This window comes from Maniola hyperantus, chromosome 23 (genome assembly GCF_902806685.2).
Source record: "Maniola hyperantus chromosome 23, iAphHyp1.2, whole genome shotgun sequence".
Classification (NCBI taxonomy): Eukaryota; Metazoa; Arthropoda; class Insecta; order Lepidoptera; family Nymphalidae; genus Maniola; species Maniola hyperantus.
The window spans coordinates 8,974,335-8,997,905 of record NC_048558.1 but is presented as its reverse complement, the minus strand read 5'-3'; the positions used below and the strand labels follow the sequence as shown (position 1 = coordinate 8,997,905).

Below are 23,571 nucleotides of genomic sequence, written 5' to 3'. Positions count from 1 at the left end.
TTCAGTCGGCACACGCAGTTTAGCCAGTTAGTCAGTTCCCCGCGCCGAATATCAACACAAGTGCCCTTTTAGTGTTGTATTGTGTTGTGCTTTTTTGGAGGTTATTTACTGCGGTTAACGATATATTATTAATAGGTTAATCACGCGTACTGCGCCATCTATTGGTTTATCATTGTTTTTGTGATGACGTTTTTATAGTCAAGCTTTTACTTTTTTATTGAGTTCTTTAAAGTGGTGTTTATGTTGCGATTTAATTTAAATTAATTTTGAAATATTGTATTTTTTATAAATATTTTTGTTTCTTTCATTAATCAGGTTCTTTGAAGTTACCATTTTGGTTTTAAACTTTTTAATTAATCAAATTATTTTTTGTTGCTCCGATATTTAAATAACAATATGGCATAAAATAATTTTGAAAAATAAATTGCTGTAGGTACGGTACCTACCTACCTCACAGGTTTTAATATATTTTTATACCCTCTTTTTCCATAATAATATATGTATCTTTTTCAAAATATATTAGGTACGCGACAAGTCGAGATGGCAATCGCGGAGGGTACGCCCCGCACACCCGCACGCGCCACCTGTCACCCGTGCTAACCCGGTGCGGGCGAGCGCGCGTGTGAGGGGCGTCTCCCGCCTCATACCCTGATTGCCATCTCAACCTGTATATACCTATTATAAAGGATTAAATGTAGGTCTTTAGTATTTTAAAAAAACAATAGTACAGCAGCTAGCTATACCTACCTTCCTATTGTTCGTACGACATCGACACATACTTTTTTGTTTTAGTCAATGAAGCCACTCATTATGCAAATCAGTATGCAAATAATACTATCTAGACTAACTAACAGGAATTAGTTAGTCACTTGTAGGTACACGTTTTATTCTTTAACAATGGCTACGTCTGCACATGACCTAGCTACTCGTATAAGTCATCTCAGATCTCATTACAAAAAAGCTTTGTAGAACGTAGACTAACATTTTCGTTCTTTCGGAATTTAGATACCTAACTGCGTATTAGGTAGGATGGCAATGTTCATACCCTTCCGAGTATGCTTATTTTTATGCCGAAAAACTAAAGAGTTCCCACGGGATTTTTAAAAAACGTAAATCCAAGCGAACAAAATTATTATCTAGTATAGTAATAAATAAGAAGAAATAAATCTACTTATTGTCAAAACTGCTTACCTTAGGCAAGGTTTTTTTAAATTAGATTTTAGAAGATTATAAAAAACAAGGGATATTTTCCTCACTATTTCAGGTTTTAAAAACCCTTAAGTAATAACCACTCTTAACTTTCTGTAAGTACCTAAAAAGACTCTAGCACAAAGTCTGATTTAAAAAAATCTACTGCTCCTTGGAAGGGCGTGAACAGCACATCTTAGTTATGAGATTTTCAAGGAACACTCTCTGAAAAGTACCTCATTGTACGACATAGATTGTTGTTTTATGGATTTAAAAACGGCTGTAACTGAAATCTAAACATCGATTCACGTAAACAATTCAGACTCCGCCCGGCAACCGTTTACGCGTTATTTTCAGCTGGAAAACTGCAATACAAATGTTAATCTTATTCCTCCATTCATAGAGATTAAAATCCTCTGCATTAACAATAGGAATTTGGGCTAGAACAACGTCTAAGTACCTAAATATCCGATTTACTGGGGTTTGCATTTGATGTCAGTTCTTTTTCTGATTGAAAATTCAAATAGAAACTTTGATCAGTTGATAATAAGCTTCATAATTAAAAAGCTCGTGTTTTTGGCTCAAAAACAAAATATTACTCATGTGTATAGTTTGTGTTAAAAAAAAGTGCTTTGAGCGTCACTATTCGTCATTGTACCCTAGTTGTCGAGAAATCGAGAAGTGAAAAAATTTTGTACAGGAAAACAACTGTTCTAAGGCGCCACGCACACCGGTAGAACCGAGGCGTTATGGCTTTCTAGATAACTCAAACTAAGCTTTATTTCCTTTGGTCTACAGGCGGCGGTACACGCCAAGTCCAACCGCGCTTTTGCATGGCGCGAGACCTCCGCGTTTCATTTTAATTATACTAATTTCAACCCTATGACAAAATCTATAAAGCTGAGTGTAACTATGTAGTTATCAAAAAGACATAACTCAGACGCCATCTGCATGCATCGGCCCAGAGACTGTACAAAAAAACTTACACTCAACTATATCCTTTAAATATAGACTAGATGACCTATTCAATGTTTTAAATTGTAGTATTAGATCTAGATACGAAAGAACCTGTAAAAGAATACGAACTCTAAGCTAACAGTGAAGTGAAAACAGTGTTATATCGAAAAGTGACAATCAGTAACAATGATGACAATAAGTGAGAGTCAATTCTCTTCAAATAAGAGGTCCAGCATCCACAAGATCAATGACAGAGTGGTCCATAGAGACAGCTTCGATGACGTCACTAGCTCATCCAGTGTCAACAGCTCCCTCGTCACAAAAAGAGGGTTCAAACCCTCAGATATGTTCGACCCCAAAAAAAAAGAGTTCCTAACCAACCTCAGCTATAAGCTATTCCCTGTAAGTTGGGTAAGTCACATCTGTTCCTTTTAGATCTAAGCCAAGCTTCAGTTTAACCCGGTGCGCTACGAGGAGGTGTTTTGGAACCTACGCTATTCGGTATATACGTATTTATTTAAAGCTGTATAATTTATATTTTTAATTATATTGCCGATATATTACTACTTACTAGGCGACTAACATATTTTGCAATTTAGCATTATATTTAATGCAATTTTCTTTATTTTAGACAAGGTTAAATAAAAACAAAATAATCTTAAATTAGCTAAAGTAACGTTAAAAAAATAGTGCTAAAACTTCAGCTACGATCTATTATATTTAATGAAATTTTCTTTATATTAAGCAAGGTAAAACAAAAACAAAACAAACTTAAGTGGCCAAAGAGGAGGTAACAAAATAAAGTTCTCTGTAAAACTAGTAGGTTGGCAAATATGGGTTTAGAAAGTATAGAATACATAAATCAGAATGATATTCTGATTTTCTGGTTAAAGCTTTAAAATAATAATAATGACATTAAAACTTTAAAATTAATAAAATGCTATAAATTGATAATTATTCTGGCAGGTAGAATTTTTTTAGAAAAGAAACTTTGTCGTGTAGAAAAATACCAAAGTAAGATACCAATTTCTAAGAATGTATAAGAAGAAAGTACCTATTAATAAAGCTTAACAAAGTTATGTGAACGACGACCAGGCCACTTTTGTGCACACACAAAGGGAAAATTGAATAAGTACCTACTTAAGAGATTAGAAAGTACCTAACTCAATCTCTAAGTACCAACTTATTCAATTTTCCGCTCGTACAACAGAACTTAGATAACATAGGTTACGGAGTAGGACAGCCTTATTGCAGTAAATATAAGCAAAAACTATAAAGACACATGAAGTAAGTTAATCAAACGCAGTATTTATTATATTATTTTAGTGTCCATCAGGCATATTACGACTGCATTTAATGTTGCTGGCCCGTTTCCAGAGTCAAGTCGAAATAGATTGTTCCTTGAACGCTATCGGGATGATACAATATTGTTGTTGTATGTAATTTCTGCTGTTGCATGTGGGCAGATTCATGACAACTAGTGTTTGGCAAGTGCTAATTTATTAAGCTTATGCAAGTTAATGCTCAAGATGAGCTGAAACAGCTTTACACCGAACACTAAGGTACTGGAGGTATTTTACACCAAGCGAGGAAAAATCTAAAAGCAATCGTAAAATGTTAATTTCTGTTTTTAAAATTAATATCTGATGCACGACTTCGTCAACTTCTCTCGAAAGTCGTTCTACAAAATCTTATTCTAAACGCACGAAGCTGGTGACGCCATGATGAACACCGACTATAATATGACGTCGGCGTCGCATGGATTGAACTTGTAATGTATTTCAATAAGAAAACACCGTTGTTTACCAACCCGTGTGACGTCATGACAGCTCATGAATCTAAAAATATGGAGGCTAAGCGTTTTCGTGACGTTTGAAATCTGCTCTGTAGTGAGCCAGTGATGGGTTTCAATTAATCATAAGTGACGGCGATCTATTGTAATTTGTAGCTGTATAACTAGTACGGCGGTAGGTACAGTTCTTGCAATCCACAGAGGCGAGTGAACTTTACTTGTGGTTACGTCGTATACATGGGCCTAGCGTAAATGTGCGTGCATGTCGGACCAATCGGTCGCTCGCAAACGCACACATTTAGTGTACCTTACTTATACCGATACGACTTAAACACAAGCATGAGCCAGTCGCCCTCGTGAAATGCAAGAACTATAAATAGGGTCGGATGGAGAAGACAATGTGTCCACTTTCTTTAACGTTGAAACACTTGACACACATGTCAAACACACTTCGACTTTCTCGAAAATCAATAAGTAGTTGGCGGAAAGTCAAAACTTGGGTAAAGAGGTCGAGTCATCGCACTTCTTGTGTCTGATCCGGAAATAGCACTGAAATGTGTGAAGTGTTTGAAAACCTATGCCTTAAAACTTCGGTCAGTAGAGTAGGTAATTTTAGACAGACTTTACTTAACTTTAAGTTAATTTGTTAAAAAGTTTAGATTGCGAAAAAGTTTTTGGTTAAAAGAGCGAATGGAAAAGCTATTTTGATCTCAAGTGGAGATGCTTTACTTAAAAATTATACTTTAACCTTATTTACAATGAAATTATTCTTGTTTGTTACTTAGGTCTATAACTTTTTAAAGTTGAAATTCCATAATTTTTTTGATACTTTCATACCTATTTTAATAGTAAAAAACCGGCCTAGTGCGAGCCAGGTTTAACATCTAATAATTTGAACTTTTGCCAACAACTTTGAGCGCGTTAACCAGCTGTTTGTTTATTAGACTCGGGTTAATTTTTTAAAATCACCGTCAAAATTAGTTTAAGAAATTAACAATAACATTTATTGTTTTCCGTTTAGCAGTTCTGTCAGCTTTATTATTGTTATTATTGTATTGCATACTAGCAACCCGCACCGACTTCGCACGGGTGCAATTTACTTATGAAGAAAATAAGAAGCCAACTTTTCCGGTGGATATTTTAATCTTTCATACAAACCTTGTCATCAGTTCCCTTATTGCGAAAGTATGTTTGTTTGTTGGTTTGTCCTTCAATCACGTCGCAACGGTGCAACGGATTGACGTGATTTTTTGCATGGGTTGCATATAGATAAAAACCTGGAGAATGACATAGGTTACTTTTTATCCCGGAAAAACAAAGAGTTCCCACGGGTTTTTAAAAACCTAATTCCACGCGGACGAAGTCGCGGGCATCAGCTTGTGAGAAATAAACACAACAAAAAAGCGTACCTACCCACGGGGTTTCTAAAAAACCTAAATCCACGCAGACGAAGTCCTACTTAGTTAGTTAGGTACTTACGTTACCAAATAATGGGGCTGATTCTATTGCACCCTAACCTAAATCTAAACTAAATTATAGATTCTTTAATTTTAGGCATTCTATCTCCAAGCTGCATTTCCTTTTTGGTTTCAACTAAATTTAACTATCCTAAAAGGCCCTCTAAAAAAAAAGATTCCGACGAATTGAGAACCTCCTCCTTTTTTTGAAGTCGGTTAAAAATAAAGTTTGAGTTGAATAGTGAGTGTGGCCATTTAAGATAACAAAAACTGCATAAACAATTCTAGGTATCACTGAAATCATCAAGCTCTAGTGTGCTTGATTGATTCAAACTCATCTTAAATGATCGAAACGTTCTCATTCCTAGACCGGGCATTGAACCTGCACTCGTCACTCTTTCGCATTTTTTATAAACATAAAACTCTAGAGTGGGTATGTTTAGTGTTGGATTAAAAACTGGTACGAGTACCTATTTCTAATTTAACTTTTGAACAGTATTACGAGTACTTGCTCTAATTTAAATTTTGAACAGTATATTATTAATTATCAAGCTTCGAAATGTCTTCTCGTCCAAATTCCTCAGTTCTTGAAGTCAAACCAAAGTCAACTCAGACCAAAGTGCGTGTTGCCAGTGATGAAATATTATGGATCCTAACTATGGGCCTTCATCTAGTCAGTCACTCAGCGAGCGATATGGATAGACCTATTCTTGGAGTTTCTCTACGTGATCAAATCAGAAATGAAGAGATCCGTAGGGGAACCAGAGTAACCGACATAGTTCAGCGGGTTTTAATGGCTAGGGCACATAGTTCGAAAAGCCGATAGATATTGGGGTCCCAAGGGCGACCTAGCATTGGAAATCGCAACTAGGTGGAACGACGAAATCAAACGAGTCGTAGGGAGCCGCCGGTTTCAAGCGGCACAAGACCACGTGAGTTGGTGGAAGTCTCTACAAGAGACCTGTGTCCAGCAGTGGACGTCTATCGGTTGGGCCAGACATGAAAATACTGCAGTGAATGACAGATGTACCTACTCGTAGAAAGGTACCGAATGACGTCGGTTCTGTAGCCGTTGACATATTTATCTGAAAATTAATTAGCGATCCGATAGGCTCGAGTAGTTGGCAAGCGCGTTTAGCGTGTAATTAGTATACCTACTCTGCATTAATTACTATACGATTATAATGTTTTATTTTAGACAAAATTTCGCCAACGGCATGGTATTGCCAATAGGCGGCAATGGCCTAGTGATTAGGACGTCCGCCTCCTAATCAGAGGTTGGGGTTCGTTTCGGAGTTATGAGTACCAACTTAATTAAATATCACTTGTTTTAACAAACAAAAGGAAAACATCATGAGGAATCCTGCATGCCTGAGAGTTCGCCATAATGTTCTCAAAGGTGTGTATAAATCTGCCAATCCGCACTTGGCCAAAAAAATAATGAGAAAGGTCTCACTCTGAGAAGAGGCCCGTGCTCAGTAGTGAGCTGGCGATGGGTTGATCATGATGATGGTATTGCCTCATGAGTACTGCTAGAGGATAAGTGGACACTTAGCTCTACCTACTCGTATTACGAATAGGTTGACCATATTTCTTGAAAATCTTAAAATTGACCTAAGTACCTAGTTCTTATTGTAACGTGGTGAAACACAACAAAACATAACACAACAAAACACAAACACCGCACGCTTGCCTTGCGTGCCGGTGTTTGTCGTTGTAAAATCTCATAGTCTTAAATCTTTACTGAAATATATGGACGTCAAAGTCAATTATCAAAGAACTACGAAAGCGTATAAGTCAAGCGACGACCTCAATTTCAAAATTATAAAGAAATGATTTGCTTTCGATCATAAATTAGCGTAGCGGTTGGAAATATGCCAAAAGCGAAACTACTTGCTATAAAACGCTCAACAAAATTATCTAATTCGTATTTATTATGAAATACATATAAATGAAATGTTAGACTTTGTTGTGAAACTTAGTTGTTAAACTTTGTTGTGAACTAAGTTGTGAAAATCAATCAAATGTTTTTTGAACATTGCTCGACTTTTGAACTTTTACTTACGTGCATAAAAGTACAAAATAAGAGGTTACCTGTCGGTAGAAAAAAATATTAACAAATAGTAGTTAACTACCTACATTAAAATTAAAATAAAACGGTTACCTAATTTTAAATACGAAAAAAAAACAAATATTAAGTAATAGGTATTTCTACTGATATCAGTAGATATCAGAATCTAAAAAATGGATACACTATGATATTTATCGTAAATTTTTGAATAAATAAAATATGTACCTAGTAGTTAAACAAGTGATGTACCTACCTACATAATCTAACATATTTTATCGATAACACAGAACGATGCAGACTTGTCCGGAGTGGAATTGCCCCCACCAGAATATATTCTTGTAAGACTGTCCGTAATTTTGCATTTTCGTGGACCCATTAAATCATCAAATTGTAAATACTTGTTCATAATTTGGATGTTTAGAGAATCAAAAAACTACGTAGTGTTTATTCAAAAAAAAAATTGTATTTGTTTCATTCTATAAGAATATTATAAAATTATATTATGTTATTAACACTATCGCAGCTTTGAATTGGGTTTTTTCTAACATTTTTTAAATTAAAATGTTTCTAATTTGTGAAAACAGCATAATTTTGCTAACATAATATCATTTGGCTTTATATATTCACAAATTCAAAATCGTATTTTTGGGTTTTTGTAAATTTGGTTTTGATAATCTTTAGTTTAACAAGAAGTCTTAGGTCTCTGGTAAAAGTTCCAATATCTACGCCAATATGGGGATTGGGGATACAAAAATCTGTCTTTTTGATTTTGTATTTAGATTTTGTTTTAGAAAAAAAAATGTAAAATGTGCTCAACATAAGTAGCATTATAAATATCATAATTTTATTTTTATTTTGTACAAAAGTTTTTAAGTTTTAACCACAGACTAAAGGAAAAAGATAGACGGATCAAACCGCGCAAACGTGTTCATGACAGAAGCTATAGCTGAATCGTTCGAAATAAGTTTAAAAAATTGGAGAAAACTAATTTAATTACAAAAACCTTGTGATAACTTGTGATTAAATTAGTTTAATCTCCACTTAAATATTTTAATTTCTTTCGAACAACTTAGCGTGAGGAAAATGTAAGGGATGTAGTCATGTATCCTAGTTGATTGCTTTTGTTGTAGTTGGCTTTTCCAATTTCCAGGCCTGCTTCATGTTTTCGTTAATTACGTATTTTTCCTTTAGTTTGAATGACATGGTAAATATTGTGAGTAAACTAATCGTGGGTCGTATTACAGGAAGACTTGGAAAACAAGCCGATCATCGTCGGTGACAAGGAGGTGGATCTGAACAAGATCTTCACACCGGCGGCTGATGCTGAAGAGCATATCATCAAAAAAGACAGAAAATTCGGTAAGTTCCAGAAAACTGCACAATCTATTTTTCATTGGCTGACCAAAAGGTAAACAGATCACTCCTCGCAGAAATGCGTAAACGATAGCGTACAGCATATACTTAGGACGATTTTATCGCGAACTAGCGATGAAATCGTGATATTATACTATAGTGATAAATCAAATTAGAACATCTAAAACACTGGATAAAGCTCTGGGAATACAGCGTTGTTTACTCATTTCTCCGATAAGTTTTTTGTGATGCCAGCTAAGGAATTACGGTAGTCTTATTTTAAAATACCAAGCGATGAATAAATAATAATTTCCCTCTGTAGATACCTTTCTGTTCCTTAATAATAATATTCTGTTCCTTAATATAAAATAATATTATATTGACTAACTTTTCTTAATTAAAATCACTACCCATATTATAAATGCGAAAGTGTTTTTGTTGGTTGGTTTTTTGGTTTGTCCTTCAATCACGTCGCAACGGAGCAACGGGCCGAGGTGATTTTTTGCATGAGTATAGTTAAAGACCTGACATGAGCTACTTTTTATCCCGGAAAATCAAAGAGTTCACACGGGATTGTTAAAACCTTAATCCATGTGGGCATCTGCTAGTAACAAATTAATTGATTAATCACCCATTAACATATGATAAACCTTCAATGCGTTGCTGACTCTTTAGGGATTTGTTTGGCTCATCTTGGCCGGGGACTATCGTGTCCTTTGATAATATCCCTTAGGACGCTTACGTCGGGAGCTGGTTCCACGATCGATATATCAAAGTTTAAGCTTTCGTCCCATTGTAGTGTTCTAAACTAATGATTGACTGGCTCAGTATACCTGAAGGACTGGCTTGGAGAATGTGACAAAATAAACCGATCAAATGACAAAATAATCCGTAGCTCGGTATATAAAACCTTTCCAGGTTAGCGCAATTACATCCTAACCTGCCTCGTTGATAAAGCAAAATTACGAGCTCTGACTAAAGCCATCGTATAAAAATAAACAGTTAAAAATAAGAGTGAAGCAATTAGTATTGACACAACATAATGCCAGACCAAGTTGAATAATGAAGAGCAAGGCGAGACTCTTGGACTGCAACATTTCAAATATAAATAGAGATTTAAAAATAAACAATCTTTACTCTCGATCTCGCCTTCATACTTGTATATAAACTATTTATTTATCATCTATGATAATAAAAGTATTTGACACTAGCGTGCAACAAAGACTCCAAGGTTTTTTGTATAATAACTCTTCCAAAAATTGTGGTTTTCTAGAATTGAATGTAATGTTACTGGTATACCATATAATGCAAGGTGTGCAATAACGTCGTTCCAACCAAAAAAATTGGTATTTATGGAAATAAATAGTAGAAAATACTTTTAAGAGTCAAAACAATTAATGTGGTTATTGACTCTATTACTCTTCTACCGTCGTTTTGTGAAATAAAATTTGCTCCTTCTCGAAATAATTAATAATTCTTTTTTTACAGGCAAAAAAATTTAAAATATCTTTGCCTAACCTAATCACTTACGGTTTTCAGAGAAAACCTTCGCATCATCAGCGTTCTACGTCCCCGGCGTCCATCCCACGGTTAGAGAACAGATGGACCTTGCGCGATCCATCTCCAAATCACTGTCAGACTCCAGCAACCACATGAGCAAAGGGCAGAGCATGTACGTCAATAGGAAGAAACGATCTGTTAAATGGGTGCACGAAGGACGAGGTAAATTGACCAAAAATATCCCGTACTCTAATGCTGAGTTTAATAGGCACAGAACCTACCCCTGTCTCCACTCCAAAAATAATTATTGGTTAATTCCAATATAATAATATGTTGTGTATTCTGAAGAACTGCTTCCAACTCTGTCTTATGGTAAACGTAGATCTTCTTCCTCCGTTTTATTTATTTCTTCGAATAAGTAATTTTATTTATTGTTTAATATCATAAACTATTCTATTAATAACTATTCTATTGCGGTGGTCTCGATGAGGTTTTAGATTTAATTTTATTTATTTTAGTTTTAATTTAAGGTTGTTTTTTTAGATTCGAGTTTATTTTCGAATTAAGTAATAATATTCTTAGTCCTTTTTGTAATCAATGTACTAGGTAAAGATAGTAAATCCGTGAAATTATCTGATTCAAAAATTCAAAACTATGCTCCGGTAGTTCACAAAATGTTTAGTGACCTTTTTTGTAATGGCTTGTCTCTTAAATTGCGAGTAGTCTACTACACTCTGTAAGTCTTCAGATAATATACAGTATCATTTTTCTAATATCAAAATGTTTTGTTTTCCAGGTCGCAACACATCAAACCAGTGTACCACAGCCACACCAGTTGCCAACCACGACACGCCATACCGCCCGCCATCCAGTCTACGAAACCAGAAGACATATCCAAAGTCTGCTCTCAAACACACTTCAAATATACCAAAAATGGAACCTTTTCCTGTCACACCTCCATATATAGCTGCTAAAAACGTTGAAATACCAGTACCTGTGGCACCAACTAAATTAAACGATGTGTATGCTGCACCAAAAAGCCCACGTCTGCCTTTAGTCTCTGGTCCAAATTTCAACGTGGCGCCGCGTGGTTGGGGCGAAATGAAGGACTATTACAGACCTGTGGCACTAGATGGCGTTGGAAACATTTCAGGTGCCTATACAGATTATTAAGTTTAGAAAGATAAAAGTAAATAAACCATTATGATTACACCTTTTTATGATATTTGGTGTAGGTACAACGCGTAAAAAACTCCTCACGAGCCATTTTAACTTTGTGTCAAATTTCATATCGAAAATGCGATTTTAGTCCTTATTTTAAAGATGAACCCGTACTTTTGGCATACTTTTGACTATATAGCCCGTACAAAATGACTCCTCACACGCCATTTTAACTCTAGGTCAACTGTCATGTCAAAAGTACGGTTTACCTATAAAATAAGGACTAAAATTGTAATTTTGACATGAAATTTGACAAAAAAACTAAAAAGTTTAAATGGCGCATGAAGAGTTAAATTTTACGCGCTATAAATGAAGAGATATTTTGAGTAAGATATTGATATTATACGAATGACAGTTGTGGAGACCATTTATCTGGCATTTGGGTCGGGCCGCTTTTATTAAAATACGACCAAAGCTTATTTTTCATAATAAACATTAGCATTATCACCTGGGTTTAGTTTTTTTACATATTGTTTCTTTGCAAGAGCTCTTTCTATCTTTATCCTATAGTCTGTGCAAATCATTGTAGTTGGTTGGTGCAAATCTATTTTATCACCTATTTTTAAATTATATTTAAATTTAAGCAAATAATAATTTAAAACATAAAATTTTACTAATTAACACTAAGGTATCTACTTACATTCGAAAAGATGGACAAAGTTTTACATAAAAGGTAAAATTAATATTGTTTTTCGAAAATAAAATAAGACATTTTACTGAATTGTTTTTGTTAATTTCCTATTAATTTTAAGCATTTATTTATTATTTTAATATTTATGTTATATTATGTACCTACTTATATTTTTATGTTATTATATTAAGTAATATTTTTTGTTCAATTCTACACCGTAGTCGAATAACTAGTCATAAATGTATTAAAAATATCATAAAGTAATTAGTAAGTACAAACAAAAGAGGAAAAATTATAATTATTCATTTAATTAAAAGTATTATGTTAAAATACTACTAATTTTAATGTTACCTATATAAGTTCTTAAACATAAGTTTATTAAATATTTAAAGGTTTATTAATTTATGTTGTGCATAATGTTATTTATTTTATGTGTCTGTGGTATTTTATTAAGTTACCTATTTAAAAATAAAATATATACGTAACAATTGGTTTTTTTCATTTAATAAAAGCAAGTTTACAATGTTCGGTAAACAACTTGAGCCATTTGGCTTTTATATAATGTAGATACACTATATAAGCAAAATCTTTTATAGAGGTGCTATAATTTTTATAGCACCTCTATAAAAGATTTTGCTTTTTATTGTAAGAAGGAGTTCAAAATAATATTAATAAGAAGTGTATTCAAAAGGACATCCGTAAAACAAAGGCGTTCGTACACAGGCGTGACACAGAATATAAATATTATATTATAGTAACAGTAGTGGGGGAACTCCTATTTTAATCTTGAGTCTACTATATATGTCAAATATTAGGCTATGGTTACGTAAAATGTTAATAAGCAATATTTAAAGATTAACCGGGATTAGTATTACGGGTTAACCCGTATAGCGGTTATTCAAACAAAGGGGTTACACGTTTAACCGTGGGGTTAACGAATCTCGCGACAGGCGTAAATCTCGCGATCATTGCTGTCAAAACAGCGGCTAGAGACACAGCAATAACCACAAAGCAAAATAAGAAGAAGAAGAATAGGGACAGCAATCGAGCTTTAATTTACCCTCTATCGGACAATCTATGAACTGTCGCATAGCTAATGATGTCGCGTTGCTGTCGCTACTGCAACGTATTGCGTAATCAGCCCGCTGCTGGTTAACCTTTTAAGGAGGAGGAAAAATCCCTAATGGACTTCTGTCTATCGACAGGGTGTGTCCGACTCGCACGGACTAAAAAGACCTCCACCTCTGCGAGATCAGCACGGAACCGTGTAACATTACTTCGTGCTGACCCTCTGGTTGCTCTCTCTCCTTTTTTTCTTGTTTTTCTCTATCTTCCCTTCTCATCATTATGACTCTCAGCATCTGACCGTATCTGTGCCACTCATTCTCGCTTGATACCATACGGGCTACCAGATTTTGGGCGTTGACACTGTCACTTGCTCCCTGTGCTGCTTCTCTAAGATCCGCGCACGCGGGACTCTCAAAAATCGCGTGTCTCGGGGTGTCTTCCTCTCCGCAAAAGACCTTACCTTAACCTTTTAAGCTAGGGCTACTTTAGTGCAACCTGCGTCAATTTGACATGCATTTGACGCCTGCCAGTGACATCGAAGACTCGAGGTTTTGTTAGAAGTTCCCCTGTCGTGAACTGTGGTAACTGGTAACTGGTAACTGGTAACAGTGAACCAATCAGTCTCCCCGGAAGTTACACAGACGTAATACCCCCACAGCAAAAAAAAACGCTTATTGCAAATGTCGCGTATATTTATAGGAAAACTATAGGAAGTTAGTACATAGGTAATAGTATCGTAAGGACAATAATTATAGTTCTTGTGAGTATAAAATGCGTAAAGCAGAGTTTAATTTTTTTTTTTTTTTTTTTTAATAGATATAGCGAGCAAGCGAGCAGGCGGGTCACCTGATGTTAAGTGATTACCGCCGCCCATGAACATTTGCAGAGGAGCCGCCGATGCGTTGCCGGCCTTTTAGGAATTTGTTGGTCCGCCCCTTGAATAACCCCATGTTATAATCTAGTGGGAACACCGCCGATGGGAGTTGGTTCCACAGTTTGCACGTGCGTGGAAAGAAGGATCTGGCGCAGCGGACGGTCGAAGTGCACCAGACACCCAGAATTCCTTAATACACCTCTCTGTTCGCCGCCAGTAAGTGCTATTTTGTTTATCTAAAGTTAATATGGAGCATTTCTAGGGATCCGTATCCGCAGGATGCCAACGGGACCCTATTACTAAGACTCCGCTGTCCATCCGTCCGTCCGTCTGTCTGTCATTGGGCTGTATTTCGTAAACTGAGTTGATATTTTCACAGAAAGTGTATTCTTAACAAATAATAAGAGGTAGGAGCCTAGGAGGTATGGCAGTAATTTGTAGTTTAGAAAAGTCGACCGGCAGACAGAAATCTAATGCGTTGATTTCGCAATACCAATATCCTCGAAAACTTTCTTTGAAAGTGAACAACTTGATTGTAGAGTTCCGCAAAACTACAAACAAAACCCTGAATTAGGTACCATATGCCTATTTATAAGCTACTTAGATTACCAGACCCAGATTAAACAAGCATATCTTCGCTTATTTCTGTTTTAAAATTTAAGTTAAAAAGTGAGAACTAAAACTGTATTAACTCAAAAATATGTTTTTCTAAACCACTTAATATTAGGTGTTTCAAGTCGATAGTACAATTGTCATTTTAATTATAAATCAGCATACATAAGTAGGTGGACGGATGACATCAGATGAGTCGCAGGGAGCCGCTGGATTCAGGCGGTGCAAGACCGTGATGTGTGGAAGTCCCTACAAGAGACCTATCTCCAGCAGTGGACGTCTATCGGTTGATGATGATGATGATGATGATATGTTTAGTCATAAGTGGCTTGGATTTAATGACATTATTAATTTCAGTCACTAAACCAGTGTTCGGATATAGCTACTTATGGTTATTAAATTGTCGTATCTCGAGTTACGATATCCAAATTGATAACTTTTGACTCTTAAGTAGTGATTTACTCATATTTTGGGCCAAACCAATGCAGGCCAAACCTTTCAAAGATAGTAGTGTAAGTGTTCTCCAAATGGGCCCAAAGACATACTACATTCCTTATACATACAATTATAATTATCTATTGTATAAACTGTAGGTATTGTATATAATTATGTATTGTATAATAGATACCTTAATAAGCATAGAGATGTATAATATGCCTACAGCGGATCAGTTACGTAGATTTAGGTTGTCAAACTCTTAAGTAAAAACTCTGATTTTCCGGGATAAAAAATAGCCTGTATCCATAGTCCATCCCCGGGATTTAACCTACCAAACATCAAAATCCGTTCAATGGATAGGCCATGAAAAACTAGCATACAGACAGACAAATAGACACATTTTCGCATTTTAATTTTTAATATTATAATAATATACATACCTATTATAATAATTGGAATGCATTGTATAATTTTTGCATGCTGAAATAGGTAACTTGAGCGTTTATCAATGTAAAATTATTATTGTTGGCTTTCTGAATAAATAAATAAGTAGATAAAATATGTCTAATATATTTTTGTGTTATTTTTGTTTTTTTGAATAGGGTAACTATTTGCCTGTGTCAAAAATAAATTATTTCTCAGTGATTATTAAATAGAGGGATCTTCCAAAATATGTAAAATCCACGCCTTTTGTTAGTTTTAAGTGTAATAACTATTTTAAATTATCGATAAACTAAAAAAAGCATGTCAAATGACTGTGATGTCACATTTCAGTATTTCATAGTAGCTCGCATACTAAGCGCGTGTTTTGACGTATGATAAAAAGTTACTGATTTGACTAGTTGCCAAATACCGAATTATGGTGGCGGAAATTTTTAAATTCTTATTATTTTTTATTATAGCGTCAATAGAAATACCAGCACATTCTGTGAAAATTGTAACTCTCTGCCTATTACGGTTAACAAGATACAGCCCATTGACAGACAGACAGATAGATAGAGGAGACTTAGTAATAGAATAGGTTCCCGTTGGCACCCTATTCCATATAGAGACTCCTAATAATGCGGCGCGGCGATGCGATGGGCTCTAAGATTCTTCCGCATAATATACTTAGAATAAAAAGCATACGACTTACGAGTTTGAGTCGATGTTAACGATTATTTTTATTACAGATGTTAACCGGGACGAATTACTTAGCACGCAATATACATTAAAAAATCAATAGAACTGTTGATGTATAGATGTTTTAGAATCTAAATAATGATTTTTTTTGTTAGAGTTAGAACCAAAGATTACATTACAATAGGTATGTTGAGTACAAGCAGAGATAATATATTAACAAGTATCTCTGGTACAAGCAACAATGTTTAATATAAATAATAGGTACATAATATAACGTTACGAAATCAGGGTTCCGTACTGACATTGATATTTTAAATTTGTTGACTAAAATAACAATTAAAATAATTAGATTAAGGAAAATATTGTGAGGAAACTAATTGCATCCCTGAGAGTTCTCCGTATTTCAAAAGTATGTGAAGTATGCTCATCCGCACTTGGCCAGCGCAGCGTGGTGGACTATGCACAAACCGTTCTCATTCTGAGAGGCGAACCGTGCTTAGTAGTGAGCTGGCGATGGCTTGATCATGACGATGATGACGACCGACACCCGCGACTTTGTCCGCGAGAACAACCCACGGGGTTTGCTAAAAACCCCTTGGGAGCTCATTGATTTCCGGGATAAAAAATAGCCTATGTCCAGGTCTTTAACTATACCCGTGCAGTTAATTACGTCAATCCATTGCTCCGTTGCGACATGATTGAAGGACAAACCAATAAACCAACAAACAAACACATTTATAATAATAAAAGAAAAAGATGACCTGACTTACTGACTGGCTGATTTACTTACTGATCTATCAACGCACAGCTCAAACTACTAGAAGGATCGGACTGGGCATGCAGATAGCTATTAATATGACGTAGACATCCGCTAAGAAAGCATTTGTGAAAATTTTACGCCTAAGAGAGTAACATAGGGATTTGAAATTTGTGTAGTCCACGCAGACGAAGTCGCCAGCATAAGTTTGTATTATTATAAACTAGCTTATGCCCTTGACCCTTATGATCCGAATGTTTGAGCTGTGCGTTGATAGATCAGTTAGTCAGTCAGTCAGTCAGTCAGTCAGTCACCTTTTCCTTTTAATTATAATATATAGATGAGTAGTGATTTTACTTTGGCTTGGAAACACATTTTGGCGACTACGGAACCACTGCTTTTATAAGCAAAACTCCTCGTCATTTTAATTCAAGTTCATGCACGCACACATACGCAACCGTATGTTTCCCGTCAGTGTGTCCGCATCGCGCGACCACATTGGGTTTGTAGTGAAATTCAGCATGGTGCCTTAATTTCGTGATAAGTGAATTATTTCAAGTGTAATACTTAGCACACAACATAATAATGTAAGTAAACTTATTTAAAAATCTTTTCTTTTTAAAAATTTTTTTTGCTTTCTTTTATTACCTAGGTAGGTACTAGCTTTATCCCAGCAAATTCTTCTGGAATAGGTACATATCGCTGTTTGGACTGAATAATGACACAACTCAAAAAAACTAACAGGAAAGCAGTTTAATTTTATTTCTGCTTTATTTTATTACCTAGGTAGGTAGGTACTAGCTTTATCCCAGCAATTTCTTCTGGAATAGGTGCATATCGCTGTTTTGAATAAAATATAATGACACAACTCAAAAAAGCTTTGTTAAAAATTGAAAATAAATTATTTTCACAACTTTTTATTTAATGAAGATAAATTCATAATAATGTGAATATATTATATTATTAAGTATTATTATAGCACTCGGTAATAATGTAGGCAATGTAGCTAAAATATTTATTTTGAAATCAGATACGTAGTTTCGGAATTTACTCAGAATGAGAATGGTTTGACCGTAGTCTACCACGCTGGTCAAGTGCCAATTGGGACACTTCACACGCCTTGAAACATTATCTGTGACATTATGGAGAACTCTCAGGCATGAAGGTTTCTTCACGATGTTGTTCTTCACCGTTGAAGCAAGTGATATTTAATTACTTAAAACGCACATAGTTAACTCCGAAAAGTTCAGAGGTTCGATCTCGATCGCATATCCGGTATCGAACCGCCAACCCACCGAAAAAAAGGCTGACGTCTGAACCACTATCTATCGGCTATCACCGTTGAATTCACATAGAAATTAAAATACAGCCATTAACTTGGCTTAAAAGTAGACACAAACTTATCTTATCTAAAGTTAATCAAAATTCTTACTAAGTAGGTAGGTATATTTAAGTATGTTTATTTCCTTTTGACATAGGAAAGTTCTTTCTTTGCCCATTTTTACAATTACATAATATTATAATTTAATTAGGTATACCTACCTAAGTCCCGCAAATTGCTAATGCGCGTGGCCGCCATTTTATTGACGTCAGCACTAGACTGAAGTTTCGAGTTGATGATATATTTTTATTTCGGCTGAGGTCAAAATGACGTCATTCCGATGTTAATGAGACATGGTTCCAGCGCAATAGCAATTTGCGGGTTAATCTCAAGTTAGAAACAATTTATGTTCTATGCAATCACAAAATTACGAATTTTGTTACATTACGCAAACTGAAAAGAAAAATATTAAAGAGGCTGTGCGAGGGTGTGGGGCGTGCCCACCCCGATTGCCATCTCGACCTGTCGCGTACTATGCATTACATAATTATTAAATTATCAAAAAGCTGGCCAAGTGCGAGTCGACACGCGAGGTTTGCGTATATTTATATTTTTCGACATTTTGCGCGATAAATCTATTATACATAAAAATAAATAAAAATCTGTTTTAGAATGTACAAGTCATACATATATGATACCCCATTTGGTAAAGTTATCTTACTTTGAAAATTGAAAATACTAATATTTGTTCAGGAACACATTTTAAATTTTTTTCTGTGATGCAACACAAATTCACGGTTTTCGGATTTATTCCTTTACTTGTGCTATAATACTTACCTTTATTGTAGGTCAACGAGAAGTACCCAATAGGTTTTCTTGACAGACATGACGGACAGACAGACAGACAACAAAGTGATCCTATAAGGATTCCTTTTTTCATTTTGGGGTACGGAACCCTAAAAATGCGGAACGAGCAGGATTCGCAACTAGCGTCTCCCCTGAGTATCGCGCCCGAAGCACCCTGAAGCGCCTATAGTTTGATCACTAGCACTAAAAACAGACTGACAGACAACGAAGTGATCCTATAAGGGTTCCATTGTTTTTAGGTACGGAACCCTAAAAATTAGGCCACGGTTCGCTAACTCCCCAGTGCCGAAATTTTAACTATGTATTCAGCGTGTCAGTAAAACACTTAAAATTATAAAATAATGAACTTTTTTATTCTGGAGAATCAAAGAGTTCCCACGGACTACTATCAAAAGTCGTGGGAATTCTATGCTATATCACAGAAGATATAATAGTACTAACGGCTATAATATTATCCTACCTATACAGAACGCACCAGCCAGAACGCAAAAACGAAGACAGATGATAAAATAAATAAAATAAAAATAAAAATCTTTTTTATTCGAATAAACGCGATAGTACTGAATATTACGGACATGATACCACGGATACCACAAAAAACGCGAAAAAATTATTAAAATCTTCTTTTTCTTCTTCTTCTTCTAAATTTATAATAAAAGGATTGACTGACTGACTGATCTATCAACGCACAGCTCAAACTACATGGACGGATCGGGCTGAAATTTGGCATGCAGATAGCTATTATAACGTAGGCATCCGCTAAGAAAGGATTTTTGAAAATTCAACCTATAGGGGATGAAATAGGGGCTTGAGTGTAGTCCACGCGGACGACGTCGCGAACATAAGCTAGTTCCAAATAAAACACCTGACTGATGCTAGATGTCAGCGAACGTTGCGTAAGTAGGGCACTCGAAGTCAATGCCGCGTCATAGGCGAGCTATTGACCCGAGTTTTGCACGCTGTACCCGCAATGGGTTTGAAAAATACTAAATCACTAAAACTACAAAATGAGGCAAATAGTAATTGGTATTGGATTGTGTTTAAGTAGTATAACAATAACGCTAAGTTTTTGCTAGCGGGTTACACCCCATACTAATTAATTAGAGCTACTCAATCACTTCAAGAACAAGGAAGGAAAACTAGCCATGTCAGCATTGTAAAGTCTTCGACCGAATGACATTGTCTTAGAACAATAACACGTGTAATTATAATTAATACCTAATACGAATAATATCATAGAGGAAATTGTTGTATTTATTTAGATATCTCTACATGGTATAAAATAAAGTCGCTTCCCGCTGTCTGTATGTTTGAACGCGTAAATCTTTTAAACTACGCAACGGATTTTAATGCGGTTTTCACCAATAGATAGAGTGATTCAAGAGGAAGGTTTATAGGTATAATTGTATATTGGTTTATGTTAACATGTTGAAATATGACGATATTTGAACAAAATGGAAGAAATCAAGCTTCCATCGAAAATTAACAAATATTACGCGCAACAAAACGAGACGGAGGCGGCGGCGGCGACCTATGCAAGTGACACTACATAGCATAACTATCTACATTGCCACCCATGCAAAGCCGGGGCGGGTCGCTAGTCTTAGATAAATATGTAATAAGATAGATTAGGTTACATTGTAACTCGGCACACTCTGTATTTTGTGATCTGCAGCACCATTGCGGTACAATGACAGCTACAATGTCACGATCGCAATCACCTCTGATTGGTTGACGCTCGCTCACTATTGGCTACAATGCATTGTTGCAACAAGAATCGTAAAAATTCTGCCAATCAGAACGATTGAATGTAATAATGTTTGATGCAGGTTTTACGAAATCGACCTAATGGGTCCATGGAGTCTTAGTCAAAGTCAAAGTCAAATCATTTACTCAAAGTAGGTAGGTATAATACAGTAGGTTCGTGGCGGTGGACGTCTATCGGTTGATGATAATGACGATGATGATGATGATGATAGTACAGTACGCGGATAGGTTGAGATGGCAGTCAGAGAGGGAACGTCCCGCACACCCGCACAGCCCCCGTGCTGACCCGGTGCGGGATATCGCTGTTGTACGGAGTGACCCCCGCCTCATACCCCGATTGCCATCTCTACCTGTCTCGTACTCTAGGTACGTAATAATGTTAATTTAGCGCTGGCTCACAAATGATTTACGTTTTGACGTTTTGTTGGTGCCCGCGCCTTCGTAGTTTGTACCAGTCTATATTACTTTACTCTATGGTTTGTACGCGTAATTCACTTCACGTCAAGCCTACGTACAGTGCGTACAGTCCGTTCAGTTATTTTACCTCTGACGTTATATTTTTGGCACCATTGCAAATCACACAATAATATGCCCTATGGTCTAAGGAATAAAGCAAAAAAAGCAATGGTGCCAACATGACGTCAGGGGAAAAGTTATAGTGAACGGACTGTAGGTAGGTATTATATCTTGGACTTTTTTAGGCATGGGTCGGCTCTAGCCTCTTGTAGCAGACTCGCTGCCCGCGGGGCAATACAACTTCTTTTGTTGTGAAGCAAACACAACAAAACGGGGCTGAAATTCGGCATGCAGATAGCTATTATGACGTAGGTTTATTATGTTATTATGTTTATGTTTTGTCCTTATCACCGTGGCCACTTTTTTTTGTTTGTCAAAATGTATTTGTACGTGAGTATTTGACAAACAACGTGAAGTGTAGAAGGAATGACATTTCACAAGTAAGAAAATCTGCTTGAGCGAGAGGGACTGAGGGGGCCACACTAGTTGCAAATCTGGACATATCTGTGCTAAGAAAGGATTTTTAAAAATCCTTTCTTAGCGGCTGAAATATGGGTTTGAAATTTGTGTAGTCCACGCGGGCGAAGTCACGGGCATAAGCTAGTTAGGAATAAAACCAATCCACCAAAAAAATTAAGAACTTTTCGGCGAATACACAAACTATAAGATATGGGTTGCGAAATTATTTTAAGGTAAGTAACTAACCTTCAATTACCTACCAATTATTTCAAAATATTTAAAAACCTGTTTGATTGCGGGCGCGTACATACTTTATTATCTGCGATAACTTTTTAATGTACATACTTAAGCTTAGCTACTCATATTATCATAAAAGCAAAAACTTAGTAGGAATATAAAACATTTAACTTTATATCAACACCAGCTGATGCCCGCAAAATCGTACCCGTGAATTTAGAGTTTTAAAAATCCCGTGGGAACTCTTTGATCGTTCCCCGGGATGTGAGCTAACTCTGTACTTACCTTTCATCAAAATCGGTAAAATTTTTGGCCGTGGAAAGCTAGCAGACAGACAAACACAATTTCACAAAACTCAAACTCAAATTATTTATTCAGAATTGGTAAAATTTTACGCTTCCTGATTGTCATAAATCCTTATTTGTAAGATGATATGATATAGTGGTGATAATTAATACGTACTTAAAACTAAAGCTACGAGGTTTCCAAACGCGCCCAGGTCTGAGAAGAGCCCACAACAAACTCAGCCGGGTATTCTTTTTATCACCACTTTACAAAATTATTTTGAACTATCACAAAGCCGTTAAGCAACTCATTCCCAAGCTTGCTTATCATTTAAATAATCCTTTACATTGTAATAGGATTTTTCAATGAGTTTACGTTTTATGAAAACTTTGAACTTGTTGAGAGACATTTCCAATATGTCTTCTGGAAGCTTATTATAAAAACTTATAGATTTTTTAACATTAAATAATATTAAGTATGGAAGTATGGATTCCTTTTTTTCCCGCGATCTCGTTCGCGTGATATTATTACATTTATAGTACGCGGCAGAAAGTAATGTACATCGACCTTTAGAATGATATTTCGGCTTTGTAGAGCGTTGTCTCTGTCACTCATACCTATATGACGTTTTTTTTAAATAGAGATAGCGAGCAAACGAGCGGCGGGTCACCTGATGTTAAGTGATTACCGCCGCCCATGAACATTTGCAGGACCAGAGGAACCGCCGATGCGTTGCCGGCCTTTTAGGAATTTGTTGGTCCGCCCCTTGAATAACCCCATGTTGTCGGTCGGTTTGTCGGTCTGAACGACAGAGGCAATGCTCTACAAATCTGCTATCTCGTTCTAAAGGTCGATGTACATTACTTGCTGCGTTGCGATTATTTATTTAGCTACGAGTATCTAACAGTGAAAGAATTTTCAGAATCGAATCATGAGTTCTGGAGATTGCCGCCAATCCGTACTGGGCTAGCAATTACAATGGGATTGGTAGACTTCACACAACTTTGAGAACATTATGGAGAACTCTCAAGCAGGCAGGTTTCCTCACGATGTTTTCTTTCACCGTTAAAGCAAGTGA

General features: G+C 35.9%; 2 protein-coding genes across 10 annotated transcripts in view; both read left to right on the top strand.

Annotated features, from left to right (window-relative positions):
• LOC117993192 (uncharacterized) lies at positions 1-12,255 on the top strand. 8 transcript variants are annotated; one of them, XM_034980944.2, is made up of 6 exons: positions 1-100; positions 2,239-2,547; positions 7,753-7,803; positions 8,710-8,824; positions 10,358-10,540; positions 11,115-12,255. In XM_034980944.2, exons 2-6 carry the CDS (start codon positions 2,332-2,334, stop codon positions 11,489-11,491), a joined length of 942 nt encoding a protein of 313 aa, XP_034836835.1. In that variant the 5' UTR covers positions 1-100; positions 2,239-2,331; the 3' UTR covers positions 11,492-12,255. The 8 variants fall into 8 exon arrangements, with proteins under 8 accessions (XP_034836835.1, XP_034836834.1, XP_034836832.1 ...); XM_034980943.2 differs by having other exon boundaries at positions 2-100; positions 2,233-2,547; XM_034980941.2 differs by having other exon boundaries at positions 11-113; positions 2,233-2,547.
• A 5,264-nt stretch (positions 12,256-17,519) lies between these two features.
• Positions 17,520-23,571, top strand: part of LOC117993198 (facilitated trehalose transporter Tret1-like) — a 17,530-nt gene continuing 11,478 nt past the window's right edge. Inside the window, exon 1 of one of the 2 annotated variants that reach the window (XM_069506598.1) lies at positions 17,520-17,628. The gene's annotated coding sequence lies outside the window, so the exon portion shown is untranslated. Of the gene's footprint in view, positions 17,629-21,707; positions 21,821-23,571 lie in introns of those variants that run through there. The other variant, XM_069506600.1, reaches the window with a different exon arrangement.